Consider the following 23,241-nt stretch of genomic DNA (forward strand, 5'->3'; position numbering starts at 1 on the left):
AGGTAAGAGCCAGGGATTAGAAAATAAAGTGTTTAATAAAAGAGCAGCTCCTGCTCCCTTCACAGCACGGGGGGGGGGGGGCGGCGGGGTCCGTCCGCCGGGCAGCAGGAGACGACGCGGGTACAGCCAAGGGGGGGGGAGGAGGAAGAAGAGGAGGAAGAGGAGGAAGAAGAGGGGGACACCCCCTCCCCGCCAGCCTCCATCCAGTGTTTTGAGTTCACACAACCAAGGGGGGAGCCCCTGGGGGGGGGGGGGCTCGGAGGCTCCAGTGGGAGGCAGCTCAGGACCCCGCCAGGTAGATCCCTGCGGGGAGAGGCAGTGAGGGGGGAGGCTGCAAGGATGGGGGGGGCGCGAACCCACCAGGGGGCACCTGCCTGAAGGGGGGGGGACGGAGCTCGGGAGGGCAGGGAGGGGACTTTGGGCACCCTGGGGAAGGGACCCCGTGCGCCCCAGGACCATTGGGAATGGGGAAATGACCCCGTGCACCCCAGGGCTGTAGGGGACAAGAAAGGGACCCCGTGCACCCCAGGACTATAGGGGATGAGGAAATGACCCCATGCACCTCGGGGCTGTAGGGGACAGGGAAGGGACCCCGTGCACCCTAGGACAATAGGGGACAAGGAAGGGACCCCGTGCGCCCCAGGACAATAAGGGACAAGGAAGGGACCCCGTGCACCCCAGAACAATAGGGGATGGGGAGATGACCCCATGCACCTCAGGGCTGTAGGGGACAGGGAAGGGACCTCGTGCACCCTATGGGGCGGGGAAGGGACCCCCCCTACATGCAGGACAAGGCAAGGAACCCGTGCTTATGGGGTCCGGGCGGCCGTACCCGTAGCAAACCTCTTCTTGACCAGCGACATGCGGTAACCGGCACTCGCCAGCTCCACCTCGACGCCCGACAGCGTGCTGCCCTCGCTGCTGAACTGGGCCGCCACGGGACTGGGCTTACTGGGCCCGCACAGGGGCTCCCAGCTGGCCGAGAGCCGGCCGCTGCCTGGGGGGGGGGGACAGAGCAGGAGGTGGGGGACCCGACCCCGTGCCCACAGAGAGGGGGACGAGATTGGGGCAGCCCAGCAAGGGGTTGGATCCAGACCCCATAAGCAGGGGGGGCGCAGCCTCACCTCCCTGCCCCGGCGCACCGGGGACATCCAGCAGCTTCCAGAGCAGCCTCTTCTCCTCCAGGTTCCTGCCGGGACACGGCCCCGAGTCCCCGACCACCCCGCTCCATCCCCACCACAACCCCACAGCCCCCACCACCCCCACCCACATCCCAACCCCAGCGTCCCCCCGTCCTCCCCACCCTGTGGTTAGCGGGATGGGGTCCCTGTGTCCCCCCCCCAACCCCCTTACCAGCTGGCAGCCGGCTGCAGCCGCACGTTGGTGACGGGCTCGTCCAGGGGCAGCAGGACGTGGACGTTGGCGAGGGGCACGGGCAGGGCGAGGGCGCCGGCGTTGTAGCCGTAATCCACGCTGACCCGCGTGGCGCCCGGCGAGCAGTCCCAGCGCACGCACAACCGCAGCGGTGCCGAGCTGGGACCCAGCCTCGAGAACTATTTGGGGCAAAACGGGGGGGTCAGGAAGGGTGGCGGGACCCAGCCATCGGGGTGCTGGATCCCCCGGTTTGCCCCACAAACCTGGTACTTGAGCAGGGCCACGTTGTAGTAGGACGCGGCCGGGCTCTGCTCCGCCTGCTTCTGCAGGTGCCCCGTGAGCGCGGCCATGTTCAGCCAGAAGTCCTTGGTGCTGGGGTCGCTCTGCGAGGGGTCGCTGCGGGGACGGGGTTTCGGCGGCCAGAAGTATGGGGACGCCACCGCCTCCCCGCCCCGGGGATGTGGCCACCCCAAAAACCCAGCGCCCCCGTGGCGCGCGGCACCCCACGTGCCCAAACACCAGCGCCCCGCTGCTGCGCCCCCCAGTTATTGGGGGCACCCAGGACCTCCCGATGAACCAGGCACCCCCCCCGTACCCCAAAACCAGCTCCGGATCACCACATTCACCCCCCCCTCCAGGCTGCCTGCTGCACCCCCAGCACCCCGAGCACCCCAGCACCGCACCCCGTGCGCCCGCCCTCCCCCCAAATCCATCCCCATCCCGGTGCCACGGTGCCACCGCGTCCCCGCGTCCCCGCACCTGTAGAGCAGCTCAGCGTTGGGCAGGAACTGCTCGATGGCGCCGGTGTTGAGCAGGCGGAAGCTGAGCACGGGGGGGGCCATGCCCCCACTGAAGACGCGGACGATGCCGGCGGGGAAGGACATGGTGAGCTCGCCCGTCACCTTCACCAGGCAGCTGCCAGGGGGGGGCAGGAGGGGAGCAGAGGTTGGCCACAGCGGCACGGGGTGGGGGGCACACTGACCCCGGGGAAAAATAAGGAGGAAAGGGGGGGTGAGGTGGAATGGGGGGGTCCCATCCTGGTGCCCCCGTACCTGTCGGCATCGCGCCCCTTGAAGTAGGCGTGCACGTACTCGGTGAAGGCGGTGGCCACGGGGAGCGCGTCCTGCGAGCCCAGCACCACGGGGCTGGGGCCCCGCGATATCCCTGGGGGTGGGGGCCAGACCCCATCATCAGCACCCGGGGGGGGGGTCCCTTTCCCCTTCCCTTTTTCAATAGGGACCCCCCCCGGACCCACCGAGCGCCGGCTGGCAGACGGCGAAGAAGCCGCGCTCGCCCAGGCTGGCGGGCGCCGAGTGCGAGGGGCCAGAGCTCCACGAGGGCGAGGGGCTGAGCGAGCGCGACTGCAGGCACAGGGGGGGTCAGGGGGGGGCCACGGGGGGGTCAGGAAGGTCCTGTCCCCCCCCGAACCCTGCTTTCCCCCCCCAGTTCCCCACGCACCAGGTCGGTGTTGCTGCCCGCAGCCGGGCCGGCCGCCGGCCGCTTCGTCCGGGAACGCCGGGGGGGGGCCACCAGCGGCACCTCGCGGGGGGCGGCGGCGGCGGGGCGGGGGTCTGGGGGGCACAAAGGGGGTGAGGGGGGGGGCAGAGAGGGGCGGAGGGGGTCAGCCATGGGGAGGGTCATGGGGGGGAGCAGCATTGAAGGGAGTTTGGGAGGGCTCAGCCCCAGCTCTTGGGGATGAGTTGGGGGGGGCAGAGCTAAGGGTGATTGGGGGGGGGGGGGGTGGAGATTGGGATAATTTGGGGGGCAGAGTTCAGGATGATTTGGGGATGGAGCTAAGGGTGATTTGGGGACGGAGTTAAGGGCGATTTGGGGGGGGGCAGAGATCAGGATAATTGGGGGGGCAGAGATCAGGATCTTTTTTTGGGGGGGGGGGGGCAGAGATCAGGATAATTTGGGGACATAATTAAGGATGTTTTGGGGGGGCAATGATCAGGATAATTTTGGGGGGGCAGAGCTAAGGGTGAAGCTCCCTTGGAGCCCCTCACTCACCTGGCTCAGACTGCAGCGGGGGGGCCCCCGGCGTGTCCCCCTCGGGCCCCCCCGTCCCCGAGCCCTGGCAGCTCCACGGGGAGGGGCTGGAGGACTCCCCCCCGCTGGGGGGGGCCGGGGAGGAGGAGGAGGAGGAGGCCGAGTTGGAGGAAGGTCGGGGCTGGGGGGCCGATCCCCGGGGGGGCTGCGGGGTCGCAGCCAAGGCGGGGGCTCCCCGAAAGGGTCAGGAGAAGGGGGCTGGGGGGGGGCCGTGCCGCGGAGTCGTCCCCGGGGTGCCGTGACCCCCCCCCCGCCGTCCTCCCCCCAGAGCCCCTCGGCTCCGGGGCCGCTGAAGACGGCGAAGCCGGGCAGCTCGGGCAGGCGCCCCCCCGGGCTGCGGGGTCGCGGCGGGGCGGGGGGGTCCGGCTGAGCCCCCCGCTTGGGTTGGGGGGGGCTTTGGGGAGTCCACGGCCTCGAGTCCGGGGAGGGGACGGGAGCGGGGTGCGAGGGGGAGTCCAAGCCCGAGTCCTCCACGTTCTCCGGGGAGGAAGAGGAGAAGGGCGACGAGGAGGAAGTCAGGACGTAGGCGCGGGGGGCTGCGGGAAGACCCCCGTGTCAGGGCGTTGTGGGGGGGGGACACACAGAACACACACACAGATCCCACACTTTTGGGACCCCCCCGTACCCCAAAACCTCACCCGGGAAATCCTCCGCCTCGAAGGCTGACTCCAGGGGGGGCCCGAAGAGCGCGGCGGGGGGCACCGAATCCTGCAGGGCTTTGCTGGGGGGGCACAAGGGGGGGGCTCAGGACCTGGAGGGGGGGGCTAAGAGACCCCCAGCCTCCCCCCCAGTGCCCCCCCAACCCCATACCTGGTCATCTGCGCGGCCGGGCGCCCCCTCCCTGTGCTGTCACCTGCATGGAGAGGGGGCGCATTTGGGGACCCGGAGCTACCCCCCCATCTCCGTGCGCCCCCCCCCCCCAACCCCCAACCCCCCCGGCACGGCCTCACCTGCCACCAGCGTCCCCTCGGGGTCGGCAGCAGAGCTCGGGGCCGCCACGTGCCCTGGGGACGGGGACGGGCAGCGTTAGGGGACACGGGGACGGGGGACACGGAGCCCACCGGGACCCCACATCCCCCGGGGGGGGCGCACTTACGGGATGACTGCCTCCTGACGGTGCCCTACAAGACATGGGGTGGGGGGGTTAATCCTGCTGTAACCCCCCCTTCCCCTCCACCGTGTCCCCCCCCACCCCATAAGCCTCACCCCGATGCCGGGGGGCAGGATGAGGTTGCCCACGGTGGCCTTGAGCTGCTCCACGGTGTCCCCCTCGGTGCCACCGCCGGCCCCCCGGGGCTGCACGGGTTTGATGTGGACGTAAAATTTGCGGGGTTCGTCCTCGTCGTAGTCCGAGTCGCTGGAGGAGCAGCCGTGGTTCTCCTGAGCCTCGCCTGAGCCCCCCCCAGCAGTCAAGGCAACAACCCCCAGCTCGGGCACCCCAAAAATCCCAAATCCCACCCCAAAAAAACCCCACAGCGCACACGGCACAAGGATATCGTGGGGAAGGTCGGGGCGCACGCTGAATCCGTCCTCGTCCACCTCCGGGCAGGCCTGTGGGGTATGGGGGGGTTCAGGGGGGGGGGTTGCTTCCCAGTCCTCCCAGTCCTCCCAGTATGGCACGGGTGGGGGAAGGAGCGGGTGCTGCTCCTCGGGCCACTCACCGCGTCGGCGTCTGGGGACTCCCTGGGGAGATGGTGGCAGAGTTAGACCCCAAAGGGGGATTGGGGGGGTGGGATGGGATTATATGGGATGGGATTATATGGGATGGGATTATATGGGATACAGGGGTGGAATGGGACAGGATGGAGAGGATGGGATGGGAGGGGATTATATGGGATACAGGGGATGGGATGGGATTATATGGGATACAGGAGGTAGAATGGGACAGGATGGAGAGGATGGGATGGGATGATATGGGATACGGGGGAAGGGATGGGATGATACAGGATGAGACAGGATAGGATTGGATGGGATGGGATATAGGGGATGATACGGGATACAGGGGATGGGATTATATGGGATGGGATATAGGGGATGGGACGGAGGGGATGATATCAGGTACAGGGGATGGGATGGGACGAGATATAGGGAATGGGATGGGATGGAAGGGGTGAGATGGGATGGGACGGAGGGGATGGGACGAGATGGGATATGGGACGGGACGGGATGCTATAGGATGGGATGCAGGGGATGGGATGGGACGGGGACGTCTCACCCAGCATCACGCTCCCTCTCCTTGCGGCTCAGCCCAGGGATGCGGAAGGCTTTGCTGCGGCTCCTTTTGGGCCCTGGGGGGGGGGCACAGAGCAGTGAGCAGCCCCCCCCCGGGGACCCCTCCCCTCACCACCACCCCCCCCCTCCCCACACCAACCACCCCCCCGGCGTGGGGCTGAGCAGGGGGCAGACGTACTTGCCTTCCTGCGCTGGAGCCAGCCGGTACTCGTCGAAATCCAGCACCCCTGCGAGCAAAAAGGGGGGGTCGCAACAGCACCGGGGGGGGGCCGTGAGCGAGGGGGGGGGCTCAGCACTGTCATAGGAGGTGGGGCCCCCCCGGGGGCCACTGCCACGAGCTCACCTGGTCGCTCTCTCCCCGTGCCCTTGCTCTCGGCGAACCTCCGCAGCAGCATCTCGGTGCCGATGTTCTCCACGTTCTGCTTGAACTCCTCGTGCACCTGGGGACGAGCGGCGGTGGCATGGGGCGGGGGGGGGACATCGGGTGACAAAATAGGGGGGGGGACACACCACAAGGGGCTGGGGGCCTCACCTGCCCGATCTGGACGTGGGTGTCCTCCACCGAGTGCGAGTAGGAGCCGATGAGACCCTTCATGTGGCGCAGGTGGGCTTCCTCCACCTCCTGGAAGCGCTGCGGGGAAAAGGGGGCAATGATGTCCCCAAGATGTCCCCAAGGACACCTGGCGTGTCCCTGGGGGGGGTTAGGAAGTCCCCAAGGGGCTGGCGTGCCCCCAAAAAGGGGCCCTCAACCGGGGTGCCACCTCCCCAAGCGCCACCACCCCGATGGATGCGCGCCCGGCCGCTTGGGCGCACGGCTGGGGACCGGCGCGTCCCCGAGGCTGGGTGACCCCGGGGTGGGGGACACATCCCCAGGGACACGTCCCCCGAGGACAGGACCCCCCCGAGGACACGTCCCTGAGGACGGGACCCCCCCGGGGGGTGTGGGGGGGCCGCACCATGGCCGAATCCAGCATCCTCTGCTCGAAGTCGGCGCGGGCGGCGTTGTACTTGTCCACGGCGCGCCGCAGCGCCTCGCCCGCCTTCCTCGACTTCAGCTCCGCCTGGGGGCAAGATGGGGGGGCATCAGCGGGTGGGGGGAGGCACAGGGGATGAGGTTTTTAATTTTTTAATTTTTTTTTTTGGGGTGGGGGGGGCATCACCTTGTCCAGCTCCTTCTGGCTGGTGCCCTCCTTGCGCAGCCGCTCGTACTCCTGGCACTTGCTGTGGTAGCTCTCCTTGGATTTGGGCAGCAGCTGGGCCACCCCGTGCAGGAGCTGCACGGCCTCCAGCGTGCCCGCAGCCTCCTCCTTCGACTTGGGGGGGGCCAAAAAATAAATAAAATAAATAAAATAACCCCAGGGGATTCATGGTTTTTTTTTTTGGGGGGGGGGTTTTGGCACCTTCTTGTGCACCCGGCCCTGCTCCTCTCCGTAGCGCGCGATCTCCTTGATGAGGTCGTGGAGCTTCTTCATCAGCTCCAGGTGGCACAGGGCCAGCTTGTCCGAGGAGATGCGGAACACCTCCCAGAGCGGCGCGAAGGTCCTGGGGGGGGGGCCAAAAAAAAAAAAAAAATCGGGGTTCAACAGGGCCCCCCACCCCAAAAAAAAAAGCCCTCTCCGCCCGGTGCGCGCGCTCACCCCAGCTGCGTGCCGTTGGTGGCCATCTTCGACAGCTTCACCATGGCCTTGGCGTAGTTCTCCTCGATGGCAGCCCTACGGGGGGGGGTTATTAATTTTTTTTTGGAGGGGGGGGCACCTTGGGACCCCCCCCAAGCAGTTTGTTGGGGTCCTGGGTGTGTGTCCCCCCCCCCTCTCCGGCACCTCTCGCGCACGAAGTCGGCCAGCTCCTTGGTGGCGATCTGCGCGTGCTTCATGTTGTGGTAGAGCACGTCGAAGCCGTGGTTCTTTTCGCCCTGGGGGGGGGCAAAAAAAAAAAAAATGCACCCCCACCCCCAAAAAAAAAAATATGCACCCCCCCCAAAAAAAAAAAGCAAAAAAAAAAAAAAAAAGCACCCCCAGTTTGAGTGGGGGGGGCAAGGAGCCGTGCGCGGGTGGGCGAGCGCTGGGTGGGATTTGGGGTGCCCCCCCCCAAATTAGCACTGGGGGGGGGTGTGGGAAGTGCCCCCCCCCCCAGCACGATGGGTGACCCCCCCCCGCGGGGAAATTGAGGCACGGTGGCAACGAGGGGGGGCGGGGGGGGGACCAGGAAGCAGCGCGCACCGGCGGCTTCCTCCTCTGGGGCCGGGGATCCCCATGGGTGGGGGGCACCCATGGGTGCGGGGGGGGCACCTATGGGTGGGGGGGGCAGAAATAAGCGGGGGGGGCAGAAATAAGCGGGGGGGGGGCAGAAATATTTGGGGGGGGTCAGGGCTTACCCAGAAGTGCTCGGCGAAGTAGGACATCTTGGAGGCGAGGGGGGGGCAGCGGCGCGGCACCCAGCACCCTGGGGACACAGAGGTGGTAATTTTTTTGGGGGGGGGTCCCAAGGGTGCCCCCCCCTCACTCCCCCCCATAATTTGTTCCCATGGGTGCTGTGGCCATGGGAACCCCCCGGGGGGGGTGGGGGGCAGCAGGGGGGGGGGGCACTGCTGGGCCCGACACCGGATCCGCAGCTCAATAATAAATGAGCAGCGGCTGCCGCGCGGCACCGCCACCCTGACCCCCCCCCGGAAAAAAAAAAAAAACAGACCCCCCCCCCACGAAAAAATGACCCCCCTAAAAATACAAACCCCCCCCAAATACCCCCCCTAAAAAAAAAACACCGCCACCCCCCAAAAAAATGCAGCCACCCCCCAAAAAACACAGCCCCCCCCCCAAAAAAAACGCAGACACCCCCAAAACGCAGCCCCCCCCCCCAAAAAAAAAGGTGCCCCCCCCCCCAAGGTGGGATGTGGGGGGGGGGTGCAGCACCTCGGTCCCCCCCCCCCCCCAGCTCGAAGCTGCCCCAGGCTCAGAGCGCAAACAGGAAACCAGGCGGGGGGGGCGCGGGGGGGGCACGGCGCTGGGGCCCCCCCCTGGGACCTGTGCCACGGGGGGGGGCTCAAAGGGGGGGGGGGGATATTTAATTTTTTTTTTGGGGGGGGGGCGCAGCAACAGGGACCTTAGGGGGTGGGGGGGGTCCAGTGATGGGGGGGGGTGAATGGGCGGGGGGGGGTGCGGGGGGGGCATGGGGGGGGCACGGGGGGGGGGGCACAAAGGGATGCGCCCCCCCCCGGAAAAAAAATTAATTAATTATAATTAAAGGAATAAGAATAAAAGGCGGCACCTGCGGGGGGGGGGGGGGGGCTGCGAAAATTGGGGGGGGGGGGAGGCGTAAATTGGGTGGGGGGCGTAAATTTGGGGGGGGGGGCACCCACGATGGGGGGGGGGCTGCGATAAAAGGGGGGGGCAGCGATAAATGGGGAGGGGGCGGCGGTAACGGGGGGGCGGTGATAACGAAGGGGATGTCGCGATAATAAAGGGGGGGTCGCGATAGTGAGGGGGGAGTCGCGATAATTTGGGGGGGGGGGCACTCACCTGCGGGGGGGCCGCGGCCGCCCCGCCCCGCTCCGGGGCCGCTCCGCGCCGGGGCCGGGACCGCGCCGAAAGGGGAGGGGGTGGAGGGGGGGGGTGAGGCCACGCCCCCTCCCGCCACGCCGCGTTCCCATTGGCTGCCGCGCCCGGCAGCGGTTACCGCAGCCGGCGGCCGCCGCTTCTGATTGGCCGAACCCTCCGCGGCTCCGCGAAGGGGGCGCATATTTAAAGGGGACGCGGCGCGGGGAGGGGGCGCGGCGGGGAGGGGGCGCGGACCCCCCCCCCAACGGGACCGGGAGCCCCAGAAGCCGCCCCCCCGGCCCCCCCCAATTTTCCCCGTGCCCCCCCCCCAATTTCTCCACGGCCCCAGCCCCTCCCCCGCTCCGCTCCCACCCGTGCCCCCCCCCATGGACCGAGCCCCTCTGGGTGCCCCCCCCCCCAAAAAAAAAATTTGCCCCCCCCCAGCCTTGACCCCCCCCCGGTGTTCCCCCCCCCCCGGTGCCACCCGGTGCCTCCCCCCCCCCCCCCCGCTGAGCTCACGCCCGGCACCGGCTGACACCGGGCACAGCTGCGGGGGGGGGGGGGGGTCAGGGCTGGGGGGGGGCAATTTTTTTTTTTGGGGGGGGGGGTTGAATGGGGAGGGTTTGGGGGGGGGCAGCATCACCCCCAGGCACCAAAGACCCCCCCCCAGGCATTGGGGACCCCCCCCCCAAGCACCGAGCCCCCCCCCCCCCCACTCCATTCATCCCTGCGGGGGCGTCCCCCCCCCCCCCCCATCACCCCCCATCACCCCCCCCCCTTTCCATTCCGAGCCCCCCCCCCCCCCCCCATCGCGGGCTGGGGGCGGCGGTGCCGGGCGCGGTTTCCATGGCAACGCTGCATCCAGCCCTGCCCCCCCCCCCCCCCGCATCCCCCCCCCCCACCCGAAGCCACCCCCGCACCGCGGCCCCCGCAGCTTCTCCCCCCCCCCCCGCAATTCCCATCCCGTTTCGTAGCCCCCAGCCCCCCCCCACAGCCCCCCCATCCCATCCTAAACCCCCCCCCCAAAATTTACAGCCCCCCCTCCCACCCCACAGCCCCCCCCATCCCATCCTAGAGCCCCCCCAAAACCTGCAGCCCCCCCCCTTATTTCGCAGCCCCCCCCACCCCACAACCCCCATCCCATTTTGCAGCCCCCATCCCATCCCTTAGCCCCCACCCCAAACCTGCAGCCCCCATCCCACCCGACCCCCCCCAAAAAAAACCCGCAGCCCCCACCCCACCTGAAAACCCCCCAATCCCATAGCCCCCCCCCAAAAAAACCTGCAGCCCCCAACCCACAGCCCCCACCCTATTTTGTGGCCCCCACCCCAAACCTGCAGCCCCCCATCCCATCCTATAGCCCCCCCCCCCAAAACCTGCAGCCTCCCCAATCCGCCGCCCCCATCTCAACCCATAGCCCCCTCCCAAAAACCTGCAGCCCCCAACCCCACAGCCCCCCAAATCCCTGCAGCCCCCCTCCCACCCCCCCCTACATTCCCCCATACCCCCCCCAACCCCTTACCCCCCCACCCCAAAATCTCCCCCCCAGACGAGGCGCAGCAGGGGGGGGGCGCAGCCTCTTTAATGCTTCCAACAAATCCACCAAAAACGGGCCGGGGGGCGCAGGACCCCCCCAACCCCAAAACCACCCCAAAAAGCACCCAAGGGCCCCCCCCACCCCACACACAGATCCCAAGAAACCCCCCCGGGGGGGGGGCAACCTGGGATAAATCACCCCGGGGGGGCCGGGGGGGATTTTTTCCTTCTTTTTTTTAGGTTTTCTTTTTTTTTTTTTAGGTTTTCTTTTTTTTTGATTTTTTTTTTCTCTTTTTCTTTTTTTCTCTCCTTTATTTTTTTTTTTTCCTTTCTCACATTTTTTTTTTTTCTGTTTTTTTTCCTTAAAAACTCGTTACAAAAAGAGCCATCGAGGAGCCTCCTACAACCCAGTAGTGTTTGCCCCGGCGGGGGGGGGGGGGGGCTACAGGCAGCGCCTACCCCCCCGTGGAACTTGGGAGGGGGGGAGGACAAACCCGGACCCCCCCCATTTTTTTTCCCCCCCCCCACCCCAAAATAAAACCCCAAAACCCCTTAAAAATTGCACGTGACGTTTGGTTCCTTCAAAGCCTTCCGGGGGGGGGGACACGAGGTGTTGATGGGGGGGGGACACACACTTCATCAGATTTTTTTTTTTTTGGGGGGGGCCGTTTGTGCGTGGGGGGGGCCGTGGTGCCCCCAGGAAGGGGCTCAGCTCCCCCCCCCCACAAGGGCTGGGTACCCCGAGGGGGGGGGGCAAATTACCCTGGGGGAGGGGGGGGGGGCAGTAGTGGCTATTTTTTTTTAGGGGGGGGACACAAACACCAACAAATGTACCCTGTTCAACCTCGGTGCCCGCTGGGGGGGGGGCAGCATCACCTCCCCCCCCCATGGCTGGCAGTGTCACCCCCCCCCCCTCCCCAAAAAACTGGTCCCTGGGGGCCGTGGTGGGTGCAGAGCGAGGCGTGCGTGAGGGTGCAGCACTGGGGGGGGGGGGCGTGCTGGGGGGGCCCCCCGGGACCCCTGCCAGGCTGGGGGGGGGGGGGCACAAATCCCCTCCTTGTGCCCCCCCCCTTTTCCTAAATCCCCCCCCCTTCCCTCCGAACCACAGCGGACGCTGGGTGGGAGAGGAGGAGGAGGAGGAGGAGGAGGAGGGGGGGGGGGTGTTGTGGTGCTGGGGGGGGCCCCCCGGGACCCCTGCCAGGCTGGGGGGGGGGGCACAAATCCCCTCCTTGTGCCCCCCCCCTTTTCCTAAATCCCCCCCCCCTTCCCTCTGAACCACAGCGGATGCTGGGTGGGAGAGGAGGAGGAGGAGGAGGAGGAGGAGGAGGAGGAAGAGGAGAAGGGGGGGGGTTGTGGTGCTGGGGGGACCCCCCGGGACCCCTGCCAGGCTGGGGGGGGGACCACAAATCCCCTCCTTGTGCCCCCCCCTTTTCCTAAATCCCCCCCCTTCCCTCCAAACCACAGCGGATGCTGGGTGGGAGAGGGGAGGAGGAGGAGGAGGAGGATGGGGATGGGGATGGGGATGGGGATGGGGGGGGTGATGGGGATGGGGGGGGGTGATGAAGGCCCCCCCCCCCGGCCCCCCCCCCCGCTCAGAACTCCACCTTGCAGGCGGGGAAGGTCTCGTCCTGCATGGCCACGGTGCTGTTGCTGCCCAGCACGGTGATGCCCAGCTCCTGCTGCCGCTCGTGCGTCTCCTGGTACCACTCGTGCATCACCAGCGAGTCGAAGGTGGGGATCAGCGTCACCTGCGGGGACATCACCGCCCCCCCCCCCCCCCCCATGGCACCACGATGATGGGACCCCCCCGGCATCACGATGGGACCCCCCCAGTACCAGGCTGGGACCCCCCGAGTACCAGGCTGGGATCCCACAGGACCGTGCCAAGACCCCCCAGGACCACAGTGGGACCCCAAGCACCACGCTGGGACCCCCCCCAGCACCGTGCCAAGATGCACCAGGACCACTCTGGGACCCCCCAGGACCACGAAAGGACCCCCCAGGACTGCACCAGGACCCCCAAGACCACACTGGGACCCCCAGCACCGCACCAGGACACCCCCAGTACCATGCCAAGACCCCCCAGGACCATGATGGGACACCCCAGGCAGAGTTCCAGGACCCCCCAGCACCTCATGAGGACCCCCAGCACCACACTGGGACCCCCCAGAACCACAATGGGACCCCCCAAGCAGTGTTCCAGGACCACCAGCACCTCACCAGGACCCACAGCACCATGATGGGACCCCCCCAGCACCATGCCAAGACCCCCAGCACCATGCCAGGACCCCCAAGGACCACGAAGGAGCCCCTCAGCACCACCCCAGGACCCCCAGCACCACAATGGGACCTCCTAGCACCATACCAGGACCCCCAGCGCTGTGCCAGGACCCCCCAAGACCGTGCCAGGACCCCCCAGGACCACGGCAGGCCCCCCCAGCACCACAACAGGGCCCCCCCAGCACCGTGCCATCACGGCGAATGGGACAAACGAGCCAGGAGGGGCCGGGTACCACCGCGCAGGGCTTGGGGCCACCACCGTGAGGACCTTGGGGGGGGCACCGCGAGGACACTCCACCCGGGGGGGGGGGGCTCACCTGGGTGTCGGTGCCCCACTGGTGCTTGCCGGCCAGCAGGGCGTCCAGGATGGGCCGCAGGACCCCCTCCTTCAGGTGGTCGTCGCCGCTCACCACGTAGCAGAGCGAGCGCACGCGCCGGAAAAATTCCTCGTCCACCGTGCGGGCGCTCCACGAGCCGGGCAGGTACGCCAGGTCCACGTAGACCGGGGGGCCCGGGGGGGGCACAGCACGCGAGCCTGCGGGGATAAAGAAGAAACAGCTCGAGGGGCAGCCCCCAGAAACCCCCAACCCTAAAATTTCGCCCCCATCCCAGCCCCGTACCTGCCGGAGACGCGCGGCCAGCTCCTGACAGCGGTTTGGATCCAGCGCCCCGTGGCATCGCGGTGCCGCCGGGGGGGCCCTTCTTGTCCCCGGGGGGCAGCTTGGTTTTGTCCCCGGCGTCGCGGCCCGAGCTGGCGGGGGGGGTTCTGCCCTTGGGGGTGGGGCCGGTGGGCTTGGGGGTCTCGGTTTTGGGGCCGGCGGGCGCCGAGCCCACGCGGGATGGGGTGCGCTTGGCCTTGCCGGGGGGGGGCTCCTTCTTGGGCAGCGCCTCGGGGTCCACCATGCAGATGCCGGGCTGGGCGGGGATGGGGCAGGGGTCCTTCATGGGGGCCGGCAGAGGGTCTCGAGGCCTGGGGGGGCCGCGGGGGGGCTGCTCCGAGTCCTCGTCTGACTCCAGCCCGTCGGCCAGGATGGAGGGGCAGTCCTCGGTGGCCGGGGGGACGTCGGAGTCGGAGAGGGTGGGCAGCGACTCGCTGACGGAGGTGGGGGGCGTCTCGCCCGCCGGAGGGGGGGCCCGGCCACGACGCCGCGTCGGGGGCTGAGCCAGCTCCTGCGAGGGGTCGCTGTCCGACAAGTCCCGGGGGCTGGATTTGGGGTGCTCGAACTCGCAGGGCGACACCAGGCACAGGTCGACGTCGTGGGGCGAGTCGGAGCGGCGGCCGTGCCGCGGCGGGTGCTGCTGGTGGTGGCACGGCCGCAGGGGCAGGGACAGCCCCCCCTTGGTGGTGGCGGCGGGTTCGGGCTCCGGAGTGCCGCCGGATAATCCCCCCTCTTGGGGGGATTCGCTGACGGGGGGCAGGACCTGCTCGAAGGAAACCGAGAGCGATTCATCCACCTCGGTGGAGTGCGGGGAGCCCACCTCGGCCGGCAGCGAGGGGGTGGTGATGGTGGGCGAGACGTCGGGGACGTCGTCCTTGAAGGGGCTGAGGGACAGGCACCCCGCCTGCTTCTCCTGCGACGACCCCGAGCTGTCGTGCGAGGCTCGGCCCCCGCTTGGCACCCAGGGGGTGTTGGGGTGCTTGGGGGCGCCCGGACCCTCCCCGCTTTCCTCCACCGGGGACTGGTGGAAGGGAGTGTGCCCGGCGCTGGCCGGCCCCGAGCTGGCTGGGGACATCATCTCCAGGGTTTTCTCCTCGGAGCTGCCGCAGGGATCCTCGGCGCCCTCGGGGCCGTGGTTGAGCAGCCCGGTGGGCGTCAGGTCGAAGTTGACGCTGCGCTCGCTCTTGGGGGTCTTGGCCAAAGGCGAGGGGGGGCCGACGGCCCTAAAGGGGCTGCCCTCGGGGTAGCGCAAGCGCTGGGGGCTCTCGGGGTCCTCCACGCCGTTCTCCAGGCAGCCCAAATCCGGCCCCCCGCCGGCCCCCCCGTTCTCCAGCGGCGAGGGCTCCAGCTCGCTCTCGGCCGTGGTGATGCCTTCATCCGGCGACTCCTCCTTCCTCCTCCTCCCCTCGGCCCCCGGCGAGGCGCCCGCCGGCCGCATGTCCTCGGGCGAGGAGGACTTGGAGCCCTCCGACGCCCCCGGCTCCTTCTTGGCCCCCGGCTCCTTGGCGGCTTTGCCCTTGGGCTTCTCCGGCTCCTTTTTGAGCGTGGATTTCTTGAGGCTGCCGGCCTTGGCCAGGGGTTTGCGCGCCTCCGGCACCGGCGTTTTGCGTGCCGGGGGCTTGGCGGCAGCCTTGGGCTCGGCCTTGCTCTCCTTCCCGTCCTTCCTCAGCGTGTCGGCCTTCACCTCCTTCTTCACCGCCTTCACCTCCTTCTTGGCCTCGGCTCCCTCCTCCTTCTTCAGCAGCTTCTTCTCCTCCTTCTTGGCCGCGGGCTCCTTCTTGGGCGCCGCTTTCTCCTTGCTCAGCTTGGGCTTGGGCTCGGCTTTCAGCTTCTCCGTTGAGGAGTCCGGCTTGGCTCGGGCGTCCTTGGGCTTCTCCTCCTCCGACCCCGCTCTTGTCACCTCCCCGGGAGCTTTTGGCTTCTCCTTGCTCCCCGCCTTCACCTCCTTCTTCTCCACCTTCGGGGCTTTCTCCTTGGGTGTAGGCGCCCCAGCGTCCACCAGGCTGAGCTTGGAGGCCGATTTGAGGCTCTCCTTGCTCTCCGCCCTCCTCTGCTTCAGCTGCTTGTCGGGCTGCTGGGGCGCCGAGGGCGCCTTCAGGTCGTTCTTGGTGACCACGGGGTGCTTGAGGAACTCCAGGTGCTTCACCTTCTCCAACCCCTCCAGGATACGGGCCTGGGGCGTGCAGCCGGGGAAGAGGACGCGGATGATTTTCTCGGAGGGGCTGACGGGGTGCCAGACGAGCAGGGCGCAGACGGAGGTGAGGCACTGCAGGGGCAGCTCCTGCTCCTTGGGGTAACCATCGCCCGACCACTGCTGCAGGAGGAACTCCAGCTCCTTGGTGCCCTTCACGGGGTTGAGGACGTACATATCCAGCCGGCCCACTCCCATCTTCTGGAAGAGGACGGTGGGCTCCACGCGGGGGCCGCCGTCGCGGGCCAGGGGGTTGGGGCGAATGCCCAATTTCTCCAGGTAGTGCAGCGTCAGGGCGGCCTCGTCGCAGCTCTTCAGCACCCGCGAGTTGCCCTCGATGGCCTTCAGCTTCTCGGAGGCGTTGAGGAAGACGACGCCCAGCTCGGGGGAGATGAGGTTTTTGGCCCAGTCGCCGTTGCCCTGCGAACCCTGCGAGGAGGGGTCCTCCTCCAGCTCCGCCAGTTTCCTCTGCAGCAGGCTGTTGACGCCGGGCAGGCTGTCGGTGCCCGCGTGGGTCACCAGGATGGAATCGATGCGGTCCAGGTGCCGGACCAGCTTCCAAAAGGATGATTTGGGGTTGGAGCCCCCGTTGACCAAGACGTTGAAACCGTTGACGGCGAAGAACGCCGAGTCCCCTCTCCCGCCCGGGAAGATATAGCAGCAGGGCTTGGAGAGCTTGAGGAACCCCACCATGGTGGGGGGCTCCAGGAGGTCGAAGGGGGATTGGGGCTCCAGCGACTCCGAGAGGTACTCCATGAACTCCTCCAGCCCCTCCATCTCGGGCAGGACGCAGCCCGGGTTGTAGCGCAGCTCGATGAAGTCCTGGAGGTTGTGGTGGTCCAAGCCCGAGTCCTTCCACTCCCCGAAATCGGGGCAGCTGATGGTCAGCCGGGCCTTGGCCGAGGGGTCCGCGGAGCTCAGGATCTCCCCGACCTGCCAGGGGACGGGGACAGACGGAGCTTCAGGAGGGACCCTGCTCGTGCTGCCCGGCACGGGGCACTTGGGGTCCCTTAAAATAGGGCTGCCCCCTCCCTCTGCAAGCACAGGGCACCCCTTCCCTGGGGCTTTTGGGGACCCCATAGCCTTGTCCTAGTCCCAGGGCTCACTGCTGGCTGTTTTGGGGACCCCACAGCCCTGTCCCATTCCCATGGCTCCCTTCCAGCTGCAATCCCGATGCCCACAGGGTGCTGATCCCTGATTTACACCCCCAATCGGTGCTGGGGGGTCAGGATACAGCCAACCCCCCCCCCATCAGCAGACAGAGAGATGTCCCCGCGGCACCACCATCACCCAGCTCCCCCTCACCCCGTCCCCGTGCCCGGCTCCCCCCTGGGACACCAGGAACGCGCTGCCCACTCCCCCAACGGCCCAGCCCCCAGCCCCGGCCCCCACCTCCTTGTCGGTGAAGATTTGGATGAAATCCCGCAGGGAGAAGCAGCCGGTCTGCAGCATCAGCTCGCCCGTCTCCTCCACGCAGGGCCCCGCGAACACCAGCAGCTTGTGCTGAGACACGTCCGTGATGAGGTTCCGCAGCTGGGGACGGGGAGGGGGACGTCAGGACGCCCTTAAACCCCCCCCCAAAAAACTCCACGAGTATCCCAAAGCCTCCCCCACAAGCTCACCTCATCGCACAGGGATTTGTCGGAGGGGTTGAGCAGCACCAGGGTCTCCAGCACGTCGCCGCGGTGGTGCAGGGTCCGCTGACCTGCGGGGAGGACGGCTGCCACCCGGCCCAGCAGGACCCCCCCCCAGGTGAAAACACCCCCCAGGGGACACCCCGAAGCTGTACTGGGGTGGAGGGGACGGTTGGAGAAATTCCCAGCACGGGGACAGGGACGGATCCTGCCCGTTTCCCCTGCGGATGAGGGGCAGGCAGCGGGAGGATCGCGCTTCCCACGTCCTTCCTGCCGTGGGGAGGGGAGGAAAAGGGGGGTGGAAAAGGGAGGAAAAGCGCCGGTGCCCCCCCCCCCAGCCCGAGGGGGAGGTCAGGGGATGCCGTGGCCACGAAGGAAGCGGCTTCCCGGGCTTCTCCACGTGGGAATCACGGGGCTGGAGCCCCGGGGGCACAAAGCGACGGCGGCTGGCGCAGTCTCGGCACAAAAAAGGGTTCAAGAAAGGAGCTCGGGGCTCACAGGGAGCCCCCCAAATTCGGCAGGACCCCACAAACGGAGCCTGCCAGGGCCTGGAGGGGGGGTTCACCCTCTCTGGGTTTGCCCCCCCAAAAAAATTGTTTTTTTTACCTTTGACGATGCTGGAGAAGGTGGCGGAGTGGCGGGAGACGAAGAGCTTCAGCTGCTCGTCCAGGTTGCAGGAGGCCAGGTCGATGTCCCAGGAGCGGATCCCTGCCGGGGGGGGGGACATGGGGGGGACACCTCAGCACACAGCCCCTGGGGGGGCTCCTCACCCCCCCCCCAAACCCCAAACCCACCCCCATCATCCCCTTCCCACCTCACCTGGACCCCGGGGGCACCCACACCGGTGGCACACCACGGAGCAGAGCAGCTCCCCCCAGCCCCCTCCCCAAATTCCCCCCCCCCCCCCCAATTTTTTGGGGGGGTGACGCCGCTGCCGTGCGGACCCCAGGAGCACGCCCCGGGGGATGGGGACGGCGTGGGGGTCCCCGTTTTGGGGTCCCCATTTTGGGGTCCCCGTTTTGGTGCCGTGGCTCCGCCAACCCAAACCTCGTCCCCTGGGGCTACGGCGGCGCCTCCCCGGCACCTCTTCAAAGGCACTAATTAAGCTAATTAACGGTGACGAGGCTCCGGGTGCTCCCTGCTCCCATAGCAGGGGCTGTCGGACCCCTTACCCAGGAACCCGGTGCCGGGGGGGGGGGGTTCTGGGGCCCCCACCCCCCTGTGGGTGATGGCGCAAGGCCGGCGGGGTTGCACAAGGGGCCGTTGGGGCCGTTTTTGGGGGGTTCCCCTGGGGTGCTGGGGGGGGGCGGGGGTTTGGCCAAGGCCCTGCATGGTGCTGGGTCCTGGGGGGGCACGAGGGGGGGTCCTGGTTCCAGGGGGGGAGGAGGGGAGGGGATGGGGGTGATGGGGGGGGGGCAGCTGCAGCTCCCCAAAGCCCGGGGTAGATCCTAAAGGGGGAGGGGGAGGAAAAGGGGGGGCAGATCCCAGGGATCTGGGGGGGCAGATCTCGAGGGTCTGGGGGGGCAGATGTCTGGGGGAGGAGGTGGGGCAGATCCTGGGGATCTGGGAAGCAAATCCCAGGGGATCTGGGAGGAAAATTATGGGGGATTTGGGGGGGCAGATTTGGGGGATCCAGGGCAGGAGATGGGGCAGATCCCAGAGATCTGTGGGGACAGAGCCCTGGGGCAGATCCCGGGGATCTGTGGGGGCAAATCCCTGGGGGAGGAGCTGGGGCAGATCCCAGGGATCTGGGGGGACAAACCCCTGGGGCAGATCCCGGGGATCTGGGGGGCAAATCCCGGGGGGTTTGGGGGGGCAGCTGCTGGGGATCCGAAGGGCAGATCCTAAGGATCTGGGGGGAGGGGATCGAGGGGATCCAGGGCAGGAGATGGAGCAGATCCTGGGGGGCTGGGAGGGCAGATCCTGGGGATGTCAGGGGGCAGATCCGGGGTCCCTGGGGCATCAGATAGGGCAGATCCCAGGGCAGGAGATGGGGCAGATCCTGGGGATCTGGGGGGAGCAGATCAAGGGGATCCAGGGCAGGAGATGGGGCAGATCCCAGGGCAGATCCTGAGGATCCTGGGGGGCAGATCCTGGGCCCCTGGGGCATCAGCTAGGGCAGATCCCGGGGAATCAGAGGCAGATCCCTGGGGATCCTGGGGCAGGAGATGGGGCAGATCCCGGGGTCGATCCCGGGGAGCAGATCCTTGGGGCTTGGGAGGGCAGATCCCGGGGGTCCAGGGGCAGATCCTTGGGGACCCTGGGGCAGGAGATGGGGCAGATCCCAGGGATCTTGGGGCAGATCCCGGGGGGTCCAGGGGCAGATCCCGGGGGCAGATCCCGGGGGTCTCGGGGGCAGATCGAGGGGATCCAGGCCAGGAGCTGGGGGCAGATCGGGGGTCCCTGGGGCATCAGATGGGGCAGATCCCTGGGATCCAGGAGCAGATCCCGGGGGAGCAGATCCCGGGGGGGCAGATCCCAGATCCCGACCCCCCCCCCCCGGGACCCCGAGACCCCCCCCCGCTGCCCGGGGCTCAACCACGCGGCACCGGGGGGGAGCTCCCCCCTCCCGTATCCCCCCCCCCCGTGTCCCACCTCGCTCCAGCTGCTGCAGGGCGGCCGCCAGCAGCCCGGGCCGGTGGCAGCCGCCGCCCACGATCGCCAACAGCGAGAAGCGGCGCGGCCCCAACGCGGGGCCCGGAGCCGCCGCCGCCGCCGCCGCCGCCATCTTGGGCGCCCCCCGCAGCCGCCGCTGCCGCCGCCGCCGCCGCCACCTCCCGCCCGGCCCCCCCCCCCGGTGGCGGCTTGGTCCCGCCCGCTGACGTCACCGCCGGCCAATAGGAGAGCGCGGAAAGGAGCCGGGAGGGAGGGGCTGGGGAGAGGGAGGGGGGAGGTGTTAAAGGGGCGATGGCAGGGCGGGGTCGGGGTGGTGGGGACCGCGCGGTGGGGGGGTGGGCGGGGTGGGTGCAGTGGGGGCAGTGCAACGCGGGGGGCAGGGCAGCGGGGGGGTGCAGGGGGGGTGCAACGCAGGGTGGGGGAGCAGGACCAGGAGGGCGTGGTGCAGGGTGGGGGTGCAGGGTGGGTGCAATGCAGTGCAGTGCAGAAGTGCAGGGCCAGGAGTGTGCAGTGCAGTGAAACACAGTGTTAGGGTGCAGGGCGGGTGCAATGCAGTGCGGGGGCGCAGGAACAGGAGGGCGTGGGGCAGAACGGGGGTGCAGGGTGGATGCAACGCAGTGCAATGCAACATGCTGCAGTGCAATGCAGTGCAGTAGTGCAGAGCCAGGAGGGTGCAATGCAGTGCAACACAGTGTTGGGGTGCAGGGTGGGTGCAAGGCAGGGTGGGGGTGCAGGAACAGGAGGGCGTGGTGCAGGGTGGGGGTGCAGGGTGGGTGCAACGCAGTGCAGTGCAACATGCTGCAGTGCAATGCAGTGCAGAAGTGCAGGGCCAGGAGTGTGCAATGCAGTGAAACACAGTGTTAGGGTGCAGGGCGGGTGCAACTCAGTGTGGGGGTGCAGGACCAGGAGGGTGTGGTGCAGGGTGGGGGTGCCGGGTGGGTGCAATGCAGTGCAGTGCAACATGCTGCAGTGCAATGCAGTGCAGAAGTGCAGAGCCACGAGGGTGCAATGCAGTGTTGGGGTGCAGGAGCAGGAGGGCACGGTGCAGGGTGGGGGCAATGCAGTGCAGGGGCGCAGAGCCAGGTGGGTGCAATGCATTGCGGTGCAGTGTTGGGGTGCAGCGTGGTGCAGGGCCATGAGGGTGTAATGCAGTGCAATGCAGTGTTGGGGTGCAGGGTGGATGCAATGCAGCATTGGGGTGCAGGGCCAGAAGGGTACAGGGCAGTGTGGGGGTGCAAGGGGGGTGCAATGCAGTGCAATAGGGGGTGCAGGACCAGGAGGGTGCAGTGCAGCGTGGGTGCAATGCAGTGGCGGAGTGCAGGGCGGTGCAGTGCAGCATCAGGGCGCAGTGCAGTGTACAGCTGCAGGGCATAGCAACGAGCAGTGCAGCGCAATGCAGTGCAGGGGTGCACTGAGCTGTGTGGGGGCTGTACAGTGGCTGTGCAGTGCAGCAGCCGTGCAGTGCCGTGGTTATGCAGTGCAGCACCGTGCAGGGATGCTCTGTGCACTGCTGCACTGCACAGGGGGCACGCAGCAGCCGTGCAGTGCAGTGCCCGTGCAGTGCAGTGCAGTGGCCGTGCAGTGCAGTGCAGTGCCCGTGCAGTGCAGCACCAAGCAGCTGCAGAGCAGTGCAGAGCACAGGGCACTGAGCAGGATGGGGCCGGGTGTGCAGCGAAGCCCCCTCGCAGCCCCCCCTCGTTCCCAAATAACTTCCCCAGCACCCCCGCAGGACCCCCCCGAACAGATCAGGCAGCAGCCGAGATCCAAGACCTTTAATGCACCCCAGGGCCCCCCAGCAGCACCCACCGGGGGGAGCTGGGGAGGGGGAGCGGAGTCCATCCCCCCCCCCGACGAGGCAGGGGCCGGCAGCATCCAGGGGGTGGCACCGTCCCCGTGGCCCCCGCTGCTCCCCCCGGCCCCTCAGGAGCACTCGAGGACGTGGAGGTTGCAGGCGGTGCCGGGGGGGCAGCTGCAGCGCGTCCCAAAACGCGCCCCCATCCGCACGGCGCAGGGCTCCCGGGGCAGGCACTGCGGGACCGAGGCTGTCACCGGGGTCTTGTCCCCCCCCACACACCCCAAAATCCAATCCCAAACACCCGGTGCCCCCCCCCAAACCTGCCCGGCCGTACCGAGGGCACCCGGCCCAGCTTCTTCTTCGCCGCCGGCAGCTCCCGGCCCCGCAGCTTCTCCAGCACCTCCTGCAGCGCCTCGACCTGCAGCACGGCACCGTCACACCCCAAAACACCCCCCCCACACCGTCACACCCCCAAAACACCCCCAAAACACCCCCAAAACACCCCCCCCGGCATCACCCCCATGCACTCAAATCCCAGAGAAAACCAGCAAAAAGCTGCAAATCCCCACATCCCGCCGAAAATATTAATTCCCCAACACCCTCCCCTAACAGAGCTGTTAAGATGACCCCAAAAGCGACCCCCCCAAAGCGCCCAGACCCCAAAGCGCAAAAGCAACCAGCAGCAGGATCCCCCCCCCTCCCCAAAATCCCAGCTACCTGCAGAAGCAGCCCCCAAACGGGGAGCTCCGGGAGCACCCTGAGGTGCTCCAGGACCCCCAGCCCTGCTCCCCCCCGGCCCCCTACCAGCTCCGTCTCCTCCTGGCGGGGGCCCGGCCGCAGCCCCCGCTCCCCGGAGCCCCGCAGGATGAGGCCGGAGCCGGCGACGCAGAGCAGGCAGAGCCAGGCGCTGGCCATGGTGCAGGATGCGGCCCCGAATGCTCCTTCGGCTTTATAACCCCCCCCCGCAGCCCCCCCAGATGGGGGGCAAACACCCGCTGACGCAGGCAGGGAGCTCGGGGTGTCCCCCCCCAGCCCCCCGGCCCCGGAGCTGACATCAAGAGGGAATGAGGGAGGGGGGGACACGGCCCCGGTGACGCCGTCCCCTGGGACCCGTGGGGGCCGTGGGTTGGACGTCAGCACCGCAGCCAATTCCCTGAGCAAACACGGCGGCGGCGGGCGCATCCTGACCCCCCCCGGGGCTGGGGGCTGCGTGTGGGAGGCGCAGGGCCCCCCCCTCCCATGGTTTTGTCCCCAAGGAGCTGCGGGAGGGGACAGACGGGTGGGGGGACGGAGCCATGGGGACAGCCCCCTGGAAGGGCTGTGCTGAGGAACCCACCGGGGG

At 68.2% G+C, this 23,241-nt stretch overlaps 2 protein-coding genes across 2 annotated transcripts; both read right to left on the reverse strand.

Annotated features, from left to right (window-relative positions):
• Positions 1 to 16: 16 nt before the first annotated feature.
• FCHO1 (FCH and mu domain containing endocytic adaptor 1) lies at positions 17 to 9,356 on the reverse strand. Its single transcript, XM_068661920.1, is given in 29 exon segments — positions 17 to 303; positions 833 to 997; positions 1,125 to 1,189; positions 1,354 to 1,553; positions 1,638 to 1,770; positions 2,134 to 2,289; positions 2,427 to 2,538; positions 2,630 to 2,735; positions 2,833 to 2,945; positions 3,385 to 3,546; positions 3,549 to 3,959; positions 4,062 to 4,144; positions 4,234 to 4,316; positions 4,318 to 4,427; positions 4,520 to 4,544; positions 4,630 to 4,803; positions 4,912 to 4,974; positions 5,085 to 5,106; positions 5,639 to 5,711; positions 5,838 to 5,882; positions 5,999 to 6,095; positions 6,188 to 6,286; positions 6,612 to 6,716; positions 6,816 to 6,968; positions 7,056 to 7,197; positions 7,293 to 7,367; positions 7,476 to 7,567; positions 8,030 to 8,097; positions 9,171 to 9,356. Coding segments are annotated over 28 exon segments (3,114 nt in total). The 5' UTR covers positions 8,057 to 8,097; positions 9,171 to 9,356; the 3' UTR covers positions 17 to 280.
• A 1,595-nt stretch (positions 9,357 to 10,951) lies between these two features.
• MAP1S (microtubule associated protein 1S) lies at positions 10,952 to 20,284 on the reverse strand. The gene is made up of 7 exons (XM_068661919.1): positions 20,084 to 20,284; positions 18,095 to 18,196; positions 17,477 to 17,559; positions 17,247 to 17,387; positions 13,625 to 16,787; positions 13,322 to 13,539; positions 10,952 to 12,472 (listed from the first exon to the last, which is right to left on the reverse strand). Exons 1-7 carry the CDS (start codon positions 20,214 to 20,216, stop codon positions 12,317 to 12,319), a joined length of 3,996 nt encoding a protein of 1,331 aa, XP_068518020.1. The 5' UTR covers positions 20,217 to 20,284; the 3' UTR covers positions 10,952 to 12,316.
• Between the last annotated feature and the right edge of the window lie 2,957 nt (positions 20,285 to 23,241).

The sequence above is a fragment of the Anas acuta genome, chromosome 26, assembly GCF_963932015.1.
Source record: "Anas acuta chromosome 26, bAnaAcu1.1, whole genome shotgun sequence".
NCBI lineage: Eukaryota > Metazoa > Chordata > Aves > Anseriformes > Anatidae > Anas > Anas acuta.